The sequence below is a fragment of the Phlebotomus papatasi genome, unplaced genomic scaffold, assembly GCF_024763615.1.
Source record: "Phlebotomus papatasi isolate M1 unplaced genomic scaffold, Ppap_2.1 HiC_scaffold_563, whole genome shotgun sequence".
In the NCBI taxonomy this organism is placed as follows: Eukaryota; Metazoa; Arthropoda; class Insecta; order Diptera; family Psychodidae; genus Phlebotomus; species Phlebotomus papatasi.
In genome coordinates, this window is record NW_026604761.1 from 1 (window position 1) to 12,653 (window position 12,653).

General features: G+C 33.2%; 1 protein-coding gene across 1 annotated transcript; it reads right to left on the reverse strand.

The window, feature by feature from the left end:
* Positions 1-4,101: 4,101 nt before the first annotated feature.
* Positions 4,102-9,331, reverse strand: LOC129809285 (uncharacterized; the record flags this gene model as incomplete). Its single annotated transcript, XM_055859120.1, has 4 exons — positions 9,319-9,331; positions 8,974-9,252; positions 4,266-5,407; positions 4,102-4,197 (listed from the first exon to the last, which is right to left on the reverse strand). Coding segments are annotated over exons 1-4 (1,530 nt in total), but the record flags the coding sequence as incomplete, so codon positions are not given.
* Positions 9,332-12,653: the final 3,322 nt, after the last annotated feature.

Below are 12,653 nucleotides of genomic sequence, written 5' to 3' on the forward strand. Positions count from 1 at the left end.
GCATCTAATTGGCACCCATGTTAATGCTCTGTGACTATTAAACAAGAAATTCCTATTCCCCTTGGAATTGTACATTAAATATGACACAGTGTTGGAGAATTTCAATTTTGACAGTGCACAGTGGGGCCGCTCCATACAAAAAGTGGCCAAAACCCCAGCTCTGTGGTGAAAAGGTCATATATAGCTAATTTGGGGTCCCTGATTCCAATTCTGATACCAAAAATTGAAAAATCTTAGGGGAAAGGCGGGTAAACTTACATAGAACCAGTAAACACCAACAAAATATATTTTGTAAGGCATACGGTTAGAGATAGAGATTTGGGACCTTCCGGGCACCCCCCCATAAGTCTACTCTGGGATTATTAATATGCTCCTCATTTAACCCCCACCCCTCCCCCACCCACCAAAATTATGTTTTTTATGATATCTCGAAAACGTGCAGTGCGATTGTCTTCATTTTTGGATATGTTTTAGAGATTAAACAGGCGGACATCTTCTCCATATACGAACATCCCGTTGAATCATTCCTGATAACGGATTTTCAAGGTCAAAAGTTATAAAGGATCTAGAAAGCGCATTTATCAAGCGAATGGAGTCATGTTTGGGGTCGTTGGAAAGGTCTCGAAATTTCCGACAAAACTGAACCGGTTCCAATCGGTTTTAAAACCGGTAATGAACCGGTTCATAACCGATAACTAATTTTTATACGAAATTCAATTACATTACTCCAAAAACTATTTTGTGGGATCTTTTGAGTGATTTATGAACCAGTTCAAATCGATTGTAATCCAGTAAAAATTGAAAACACTTTGAAGATATAAATAAAAACTCTAAGAAATACATATTTTATTTTATATGCTCGAATACTATAGTACGATGATTTTAGCCATAAGTTGAAGTCTTATGGCGTCTACACACTAGAAGCAATTTTCGTCAAAAAGTGCATTTTTAATTTTGACGTTAAAAAGGTGTTTATAAACAATTTATGTGTGAATAAGGAATCCGGAGTAAAATATGTAAAATATGTGTGAAAGTCCCACGTTATAAGGTTTTATGTCATGGGGTTTGAAAATTACGCTATGTAAGTTCTTTGTATTTTTTGGGCATAAATAACTTCAAATTCAAATTCAAATTCAAAGCTGTAACGTATTGCCACCTCTTTTGTTCTGTTTCTTCTCCTCAAGAGTCTGCTTTTAGAATATCCATAGTACAATTAAACCATTTATCCATGTGTGGTAGTTTTCTACGTCACATGTGTGTGAAAGAGTGAATAAATACTAAAAACAAAGAAATTAATTTTTGATTTTCCTTTTCAATATATTTTTTGATTTAGGTTCTTATTAAATCTTGCACGTCTTCTGGGAGTACATTTTCTGTCTTTTTCTTCTCCATTTGGTGATAGCGATAGTGGGAGATTACAGGATCTGACCCAACAATTAAACCATTAATCAGATCCTGGTTTGCGGCCGTCCTACAATATAAAATGGTATTTTATTATGCAATAAATATAATTTTAAAAAGATGAGAATCACAGAAACATAAAAATTTTTAAAGTTAGTACTGCTTGACACAACTTTTCGATTTTTTGGAACTTAATCAATAAAAAGAAACTTGAATTTGATTTATTTATGATAAAACATTTTCAATGATACAAAAAATGGGTGTCAGGTAGTGATAAAAGCAAGTTTAAATTTTGTCGATCCGTGAAAATTTAAATGGCTCATGCTTCATTTTCTTTGTGAACGAATAATTTTTTTTCTGCGGCCTTCATTCTTCTATTTTTTTTCTAAGTTCATTTTTTCGTTTTAAAACTTTAATAAAATATTCAGAAATTTCTAAAATTCACATTTTAATTTTTTTCAATTTCCTAAATTATAATTTACAAAGTAGAATGACATATCTTTCAGTAAAAAATTAACTTATTTTAGTCAGATTACTTTAAATCTTTATTTTTTTGAATTTAGAAATGAGATTTTCTGCACAAAAAAATTTTCCCTCTTTTTCTCTGACTTGTCACACAAAACTGGGAATAGCAACAAAACGAAGAGTCAAAATGAGTTCAAACCTTCAGAAGATGTTAGGAAGACTATTACCGAGAATATTATTGCACTTTTAAATAAATAAAAACTTTATTGTCGTTGTAAATGTAATTTTTGTGATGCTACCCTGCAGTGACTCTTAATCATTAGAGGGTTAAATATACTATTAATTGTTTAATTATTGGCGAAACGTTCTAAGATTGAAGGCTCTATGTATGCTTCATAATTTTTCGGCTACATAATGATCCTTCCTATTAATTTATCTTTTATAGTTGGATGCTAGTCTCTAAAAAATGTCTTTTTCTCACTACTATCAAAAGTAAATCGTAAAAAGTGAAAAGTGTGAGATTTGACTTTATAAATGAATCAGGATCGAAAATGAAATCATTGAGGATAACTACAACTGGAGAATACTACGTTGAATCTTAAATAGTATAAACTAAGGATCTCTTTGTTTAATGGAATATTACAAAAAAAATCAATTTTGAGTAACCATGTGCTTTTTATAGACCATGCGTTTTTCTTAACTATATTTTTTTATAACTTTACAACTACATTAATATTATAAAAATAAACTAACAAATATAAACATATTTTTTACTATTGGATTAAAATGATTTTATTCATATACCTCGAATATTTGCGAGTATTATTTCTTCTAATCCGGTACACTTCTTTGTTGAGAGCTTCCTGCGGTTCTTCAGACAAATGCCCGATAGGAAATTGGCTCTTCGCAATGACCTGGTGTCCATGAAACAGGACTTTGTGAAGAGTAGGAGGCATTTTATACCATCCATACTCTTTCACATATATTTCTGCGGTTTTCATGGCATATCTTTCGAATTTTCCTGGGTCCAGAAGTTTCCCACTGGATATTGCCAAGAGCAAATTCCGCAATCGTGTAATGAGCTCTTCTTTGATGCCAGTGATCTCAGAAGAAACCTGAGGATTGGTGTTTTAAACATGAATGTGAAAAATACTTCTACAGATGATTTATTTATTTAAAAAATATATTTTTTATATTATTCTCCAACAATCTACGAGATTGTCGATTTAAGATATAAGATTAATACAAGAGTTTTGAAACTACAACAGGTCTTCAATGTCAATAATTCACTTGTTTAAAAAACAGTAGACTCCCTCAAATTCTAGTATTTGGGACTGAACTGTCACCCGAATTAAAGAGAAATTTGGGCGTCAAATTGTATGAAATGCAACGTTTTTTTGTTCTTCTGCAAACTCATATTATGTTTCCGTACTCATATTCATAGTAAATTTCATGAAAACCACTTAATAATGCAAAATCACATCATAACTGAGACAAAACATGGCAAATTTAAGTGAATTTGCTTCATTCGAAAACTTGATAAATGTCGATAAGCATTTTTTAAATTTTAACTACTGCCCGAATTAAAAAGTATTCTGATTTTACAAGAGCCGAATCGGCGAGAGTTTACTGTAATGAAACAAGAAAATAGAAAGCGAGTGATAATCCTAACCGGCTTATGTGGTGAGATTCTTAACGTGAGCTAACTCGGAATGCTTACAAATTCGATTTAGAGCTGAAGATAGGGGACGCCATTCAGTGATCTTGAATCAAGTTTTCGTAAAATTTTAGAAATTTCGTATTTAAACCGAAATATCAAGGATTTGGATTGAAAAAATCATTGTTTTTACACTAAAACGACAAAATTGATTTGAGTCAGTATCACAGAAATAGAAAAGCCCTGAAGCATAGAGGAAGTGTGGCACAAGAAGGGAGCGGACCAAGAGCAAGCGAATATCTGAATAGCGGATAGTGGACCAAGAGAAAAGCGACTCTACGAAGGGTGTAAGGAGCGAAATTAAACTTGCGGCAAATTTCTGAGACATGATCATGCCAAGTAACAGTAGTGTCCTTAAAAATGACATCAAGATTACGAGTATGATTTAATACAGGAATAGGCTCGTCGGAGAGTAAAACAGGGCTGGGGGAGGGCTTAGTTTGTCTGTTTCCAATTAACAGGAAGAGGAACTTTTTGGGATTAAGAACCAATCAATTAGCAACAGCCTAGTTATTTACCAAGGACAAACTGTTATTAATAGCAGCAAAAGCTGAAGCAGGAGCTTGAGGATCACCAGAATAATAAATCTGAAGATCATCAGCATAAAGGTGATGCTGTACATGCGGTATTTGAAACGGAAGATCATTAATGAAATCTCACAAGTATTATGCTTTCTTTTTACCTGTGGATTAGCAAAGAACCGCCTAGCGGTATTTCCATTATTAGAATTGGCCGATCCTGGTCTTGGCTTATCCACATGCAGCCCCAACTGTTCAAAAAATTCCTGCTGGATGCGAAGTTTTGTTGCTTTAAACTCATCCTCATGATGTCTTTTGAAGTATTTTTTAAAGGAGAGCCTGTAGGCGACATGTAAAATGGCTTCGAATGTTCGTATCCAGCAGTGAAGTGGACTAAGGCCAAAGTTCAAATGTGAATCAATCGGGGTGAGGTTTTGGATGTCCCTGAACTTGTGGAATTGAGCCGTACTGGCCCCACACACATAGCAGTGTTTATTGGACGGAGTAGATGTTATTATGTTCAAAACTTTCACATCAGCCATTGTAAACATCATCCGATGCTTAATAGTGATGTGAAAATTTTGAGCATCAAGTGAAGTTGGCTGTAAGTTTTCTATTGCCACCATCATTCGCTCATACTCTTGTTGGACCACCGTTGAATTTTCTTTGACATACTGGATGCGTATAGGTCGACACCACTTTGGGGACGCAGGCAGGGGGTTCTGCCAGATCTCTGGGCCATCACTGCACGCTGACATCTTTAACGGTACAGCAGAGGTCATGAATATTGCGGAGTCGCTTGAAGTTGGATCTAAAAACTTCTGCTTGTATTCACTCATTCCTGTTGCTCCATCGCATCCCCACTTCCAAAATAATTGGAGGTCGTGTTGGCCTAGTCCACTTATATCACTAACTTCCACAATTCTTCTGGCAGTGTGATCCAATAGCATTTGTAAGTCCAAGAGACACTCGGTCTCCGAAACACTACTGCTGCTTTGTGGAAGATAGCACAGCTTTTTAGCTTCTTGAATTTTTTTGTATGGTGGATAGATCGACTTGGCAGGTTCGTAAAAGATGTTGTAAGAGTGCCTCGTCATCTTCGCTTCTACATATCTGGCCAAGGCCTCACTTTTAGAGAGTGGCCTGGCCTCAAACCCCGACTGTTTTGTCAATTTCCCCTCTACTCGTGCACGCATATTTGCTGAGAACTGCAATTCTTCTGAACTGTAGTTTATTCTCAACTCTTGTGTTTTCCTCCTTTTGCTTCGGAGGGAGGAGTCTTCAAATGGCACTGATGGCCGGCCTCCTGCAGAATTATAAATATTTATACATTTTTATTAAGTAAAGATGTTCCCTGCGTTGTAGGGTTAAATTTGGGGGAGAGGGAGCGCATGAAACGGGAGAGGGTAAAAACAAAAAAAAATACTTTTGAGATAATGTCATTTGAGGTGGAGTCACCGAAGACCGGAAGTTGATATCTCTTACCGTTTGAATTTTATATGGGTCAAAAGACTGAAAAAATCGGTTTGCTTAAATTGATAGATAAACTAATCTGTAAGAATATACGAAGAAGAATTTTAAAACCCAATTCGAAGTACTTTCTAAGATACAGAGATGGAAGCAAAGTAGTGCCGAGTAGGTTTACAAACCCTTGATCGAACATCGAAGACTTTAACCCTTCAAGGACGAGACACTTTTTACGGACCTAAAATCAACAATAAAAATGAAACTGGTGTACATAATCAATGATAAGTCTTACATCTAACCTAGGAATGTCCAATAGAGTCTGAATCGGTGTATTTTTTGCACCTACGAGCGATAAGCACAAAAATAGCCCAAAAATTTAAATCATTTATATAACAATACTAATCAATAATAATTTTCACTTTAATGAAAAATATTACGTGTGAGGCTTGTAGTTTCTTTTTCCGAAACGGTTTTGCTTAAAAAAAATTAGAAGTATAAAAAATAAATAAAATCAATTATGAATTTGAGAATTTTAAAAAAATCGTGAGCTTAAATATTTTTAAGATGCTCGAGATAATAATATTAGGTGAGATTCTTAACAATCTCACCTACTATAATCCTAACAAAATTTCATGTCGTCCGATCGACCTCAAACTTGGCCAAAATGTGTTTCAGCACTTCCTGATCACGAATATATATGTGACTAAGTTACGTTCCCGGCCGGCCGGCCGCTCTTTGGAGCTTAATAGCTCCTAAACTAAAAGAGATATCGACTTGCGGTTTTCGGCAAAGGTTATATATCGGGTGAAAATTGCAACTTGGTGCATAGACCCCCCACCCCCCACCCCTCCTTCCGCCATTTTGAAGACCCCCTTTTTTTGTTTTCTCAATAGCTCCGCCCCTATGGCATTCAGCGTACTCAAGTTTTAGTATGTTATAGCTGGGCCTTAGAGCTTTCCATCAATACCAAACTTAAGGTCCCCCGACCCCTCTGACCCGAGCTATAAGGGTCCAAAAAAAATTTCTTAAAATGGCCATAACTCCGGTTCTAATTGTCAGAATTTAAAAAGTGAGGGCTTTTTGGAAAGCTCTCGTGAAATGCCACTTCCCCTTCTAACATCGCAAGTTCATAAAACCACGGCTAGGGGCGCTAGTATTAAAAAGAAAATTTTTAAATCTTAAAAGTTAAATAACTCAAAAATTCCATTGTGCATCGGGCTGAAAATTTAGTATGTTGTAGCCGTTGATTATACCTATCAAACAAAAAAAAACCTTAAGTCGATCTAAAACCCTTGACCCGAGCTATAAGGGGTCAAAGTTCGAACATTGACCGGCCTCTATCTCCGGTTCTAATTAACATAGCGACCTAAATTTTACCTTTTTGGTTTCGTATCGATGAGCACTTTCAGATGGAAGTTCAAAAAGTCACCACAGGTGGCGCTGTGATAGCGTCAAAATTCATCGAAATTCAAAGACATTTTTCCCAAAAACGGCATTGTGCAAGTTAATGAAATTTTAGTATGTTGTAGTCCAGTTTAGGACGTTTCCAAAATGGTGCGTATGTGCGCTGTGGTTTCAATAGAACCGGAGATATGAGGGGTCAAAGTTCACAAAATTCAAAAAATCATATCTCCGGTTCTATGTGACCGATTTTGATGAATGAGGGCTTAAACGAAAGATCTCACCAAATGCTACAACTTTCTAGAATATTTGAACTTCGTGGGACCAACACCAGGGGCGCCACAGTCGAAAAACCAATTTCAATATCACATAACCTCAATTATCTCGACTGTCGCTGAACCGATTTTGATTATTACTTCGACATAATTGTAGAGCACATTTGTCTCTACATTTCATCCATACATCATTTTCCACTCAGACTACGCTATCACTCCGATTTTGCCGTTTAAGTGTGAAAAAATTGATTTTTCCCATAATAACGCTTTGAAATTGAAATCACTCAGATGCCAATTTGACTGCCTCTACTCCACCGAGACACTTAAAATAGGGGTTTAAATGGAAAGTCCCACAAAATACAACAATTCTTTGATATAGTTGAAGTTCAACAAATGACTACTTGGGGCACTCTGGATGAAAAAACGAGTTAAGAAACAAAAAATCTCGCTTATCTTGGCTTCTGAGTAATCGATGAGTTCAAGTTCTACGGCAAAATTATAGAGAACATTCTGGTCTACATTTCACCCATATAACACTTTTCTGTCAGTTCATCCAAATCCTTGATATTTTGGTTTAAATACAAAATTTGTATAATTTCACGAATTTGATTCAAGATAACTGAATGGCGTCTCCCTACTTCAGCATCAAATCGAATTTGCATGCACTCCGAGTTAGCTCACGTTAAGAATCTCACCTACATAAGCCGGTTAGGATTATCTGTCCCTTTTCTTTTAGATAGGGTCATTAAAGACCTGAAATCGATTTCCCTTTAGGTTTAGGCTTCAAAATGGTGACAAGTTGAAATATAGGAGAGATAGTGACAAAATTTATCAAATTTAAAATTAAAAAACAACTCGATACTTTCCAAAATAGGAGAGACGCAGGCTTTAAATTTTTACCAATAACCTTCTTAATCTTACGATTTATAAGTTATTCAAGTAAGGAATATAGGAAAAAATTGAAATCTTCAGTCTTATTATTGGAATGTATTCCATATAGAAAAACTCAATATTGATATACTTAACTAAAGCCTATTTCTTGTTGGAAAAAATGTCCTTCGACAAAGTTTTAGAGGAGTAAATGTCCTATTAGAATATGTCAGTTTGGATTTTTTCATTTGTGAGAGCAGTATATTACAAATTATCCAATATCTGACAAAATTTTTTCAAGAAGTTTTGAAAAATTTCTACAAAATTTACTTTTTAGAAAATGGCTTAAAAACCATATTTTTTCAAAATATAGAAAAATAGTTTTCAGAAAAATATTCAGAAATATTTGGAATAATCTTATAAGAATATTCTTATTATAAATCGAATAAGTTTTCTGTGTGCTCAAGCATTTTGACAAATTTTACCTTAGACTCCCCTAAACTGCTCTGTCTTTAAATTTAGGCAATACAATTTCAAGACGATTGGACACTTCTTTTCTCTGTCTAATATTCTTTTTAGAAAATTTATTTGGTGCATATCAGTTTAATATCGATTTAAATTTGTCTATATATTATTATAACAACAGCCTAAAATTGAAAATCTATCAATTAGAAAGTATTTTTTAAGAAATATTAGCCTTAAATATAAATGAAGCCAGAATAGTTAAGGGTTGAAAAAAATCGGATAACAAAAACTGCTTTCTCGTCGAGTTCGAGCAATTAAAATTGTAGCATTTTGAGTCAGGTCAGGAAACTACAAAATAATTTTATAAAGTACTATATGCAATAATTTTTTTTACCTTTGTCAACGACATTACTGTCAATCTCCTCTGAAGAACAGAACTTTATAGTTGATTGCAACCAAACGGCGTTGTCCCTCTTAAAAATTTCCGGGTGCCTGTGAGCGGCAGCCCACCTCCTCTCAAATTGCTTCCACAAACGTCCCACTAGCTTCTTATTATCATCCCTTAATTCTCCATTTAACATGGTGCTCACAAATTTTTCAATTTCATACTTCTTGTTCTTGAATGGGATGCTCGCGACAGCCTCAAAAATATCCTCAATCTTCAATTCAAAGTCTATTTTTTCACAGTGAAAGGAAATTTGTTAAGAGAAGGCTATAAAAGGATAAACATTACCTTTACCTTTTGTCTCCATATTCATTGAAAACACTTCAAAGAATCACATAAAACAAACCACTTTATCAACTGTTGAAGAATACACCTCAAGAAACAAAAAAATGACTTAAGAGCATTAAATAATTTTCTAAACCTATTGCGATTTAGTAGCAATTTTTAGATTATTAGTTGAAAATTTGAAATAGATAGTAAATAGTGAGAATTTATTACGAGAGTCGTCAATCAGAGCAAATGACACTCAAATCATCCAATTTCTTCTCAGGAAAAAATTCCTGTTCTACCCAGAATCGAACTGGAGATCTCTCGTTAACTGCAGGAATTTTTTCTAGTCTCTCCTGAGAAGAAATTGGATGATTTGAGTGTCATTTGCTCTGATTGACGACTCTCTCTAGATAGTAGATAGGTCATTTTTGCCATATGCACTGAAGAAAATAGCGAAGAAAAACTCGCGAGGTATATTAATATACCTATAATATTAGGTTAATTAATATATAATTATAAAGTAGTGTTAATCTCCAATAGTATCAATAGTAATTTTATTTACACTATAAACTTCTGTGGTGTCTCCAATAACTCCAATAATGTAATCATTTCTTTATTGTTGAACTAACATTGTATGGTTTTACAGTATTTTCGAAGATAAATGGTCTTTTTTATACCAATAACCAACGTTATATTTTTAACATAAAAAATTGTGTATGTAAAGATATAGCAATATTATGATAAAATTCGGATATTAACAATTTAATTGTTTTAGTAAAAAATAATTTTATTTCTTCAATCAATTAGAATTCTTTTTTCTATTCTTATACCATTAATAAATTAATAAATTCAATTGAAATACTAAAAATGTCTCGAAACAACTCGAAAAAGGTTATTACGGAAAAAAGTAGAGAAATAAAGAGTATCTCTTAAATTTAGCTTCCAATAAAATTTAGTTTCTTGAAGTTTCTTTCATTTTTTAAAGTGTTAATTGAGGCATTTTTATATTATTTTTTCTCATATTTTTCTGTGAAGAATTCTATAAATTTGTAAAATCATTTTATGTTGTGAACAGGAAAAAAAATTTCATTTTGAGATTTATAGTTCCACAAATATCTTTTCCTTATAAAAAAGTTCAGCTAGAATTGTAGTCTATTAAGTGTATTGAGATATATTAATAAGTTTTTAGTGATTTTTCGGAGGTTAAGGGATTTTTCCTAAGTTTTTCTAATTCGAAAGTGAATCGTATTATGACATACCTACACGAAAAAAAGGAAAAATTGTAACAGAAGAAGAATACCAACGCATAGGCTCATAGATTTCTTGAAAAAACAAAGAAACTTTAGCTATCTTACTTGGAAATTCATAAAGAACTCTTTAGTAATAATTAAATTAAATTAAATTGAGTAATAATTAAATATGATATTCTGCTCATCAGATTTAATTTTATATTTCTTATTTGTAGAACTCCATAAAATTTTGAACTAAAATAAAATGAAAATTCAAATAAAATAAATATAAAAAATGTTCGATTTTCATTAATCCTTAATAGTATTTACATTTACAGGTTAATTAAATGAATTATTCTAGTAGTGTAGCTTTATTACAAACATCAAATAATATATTAATTCTCTCGTGAATTTCCCATTTTAATAGATTTTTTTGGACTCAAATAGTTTCAACGAATTCATTCGTGTCCATAGCTATATCCATATATATATATGTATATATGTATATATGTATATATATATATATATATATGTATATATATATGTATGTATATATAAATTAGATGTGTTTTTACAAAAGAAGGCAAATCTGTAAAATGCATAAAAAAATAAGACTACTGATTTACGTGAAAAAAGTGTTCTTTAGGTGTGCATGGTCTCAGAAAATTGCTTGGGAAGGTCCTTATCGCAAAAAATCGCAAAATGAGCTTAGTATCTCCTTAAAGTAGATTAAATTTAGAGACAAACTATGCTATTCAGAATACCGGCATTCTGCGGCTTCATAAGTAGAACCTTTGATGAATCCCGAGAATTACGTTTTTTTTGGCTAATGTTAAGACTAAATTAAAGAATGTCCTAGAGGAGGACTACGAGGATAATTTAAATTATGACTATTGCATTTGGGAGTCTTTCTTCTATATAAAAAGACATGCTAAATGGCATAAGTCCTATAGGAAGATACAATTATCTGTATCATTTTCCGTGTATGCATACATCTCCAGGGAGCCAAAAATGACGAAAAAATTCATGAAAGTGGTGACTTTAAGAATCTCTATAGGCCACAATTTCCAACCGATCTTAGTGAAAATTTGGGAAAATGATCTTCAATTAGTGCCAAATCAAATAAAAATACTTTTGGACCGATTAAAAATATCGAAAAAAATAGGTTTTGGCCGTCACGGCCCCACTGTGGATTGGGAAATAAGTTCTTCTATCCCATACAATATTTGACCTTCAAACCATAAATCTGTGGACCATATCCATAAATCTGTGGATATTGTTTTCACAATAAAGCTCGAAAATCAATAAAAGATGCCTGATTGGGACAGACAAAGAAAGACAGGAACTAGGGGAAAGTGTCCATGTTTTGCACGGTTCCTAGCTTCCATAATGACTAATTTTTTCCTATGTTTTACAATAAATATGATTCATCGCACCCATATTTTAAAAATTGGGGGGTAGTGTCCTGTTTTTAAAATATATTGCGGAGCCACATTAATTCAGAAACACAGGAAAAATTTAGTTATTATGAAGCTTGGGATCGTGCAAAGCATGAGCACTTTCTCCTACAATGCAATTTTATGTAATCGCGGTTTTTGAAAAAAATGATTATTTAAGACTGGGCTATAGGGGAAAGTGCCCATGCTTGATACCATTGGAAGCTTCGTAATGACTAAATTTTCTATGTTTCACAATATATTATGTGACTCATCGCAACCATATTTTAAAAACTTTGGGAAAGTGGCCAGTTTTTAAAATATATTGCGGAGTCACGTTTATTGAGGAAAATAGGAAAAATTTAGTCATTACGAAGCTTTCAATGGTATCAAGCATGGGCACTTTTCCCTACACAGAAAAAATATTTAGTAAAATTGTTCATAAATGTTTTTGAGTTCCTACTGAGAACTTATAAAGTGTTTGTGTTCGTAAATTGTATAACCCACTAAAAAGTTCGTATAAGTTTGTATTTTTTTACAAAATTATTCGTAACATGATACTTGACAAACATTTTTTTTATTATTTTACAAACACTTGTTCGTACATTTTTGTTTATCTGGCAAAAGTTCACGAAAAATTTCACGAACACTTTATTGTGTGTTTACCAGCACTTACGAACAAATTTTTGTAAAT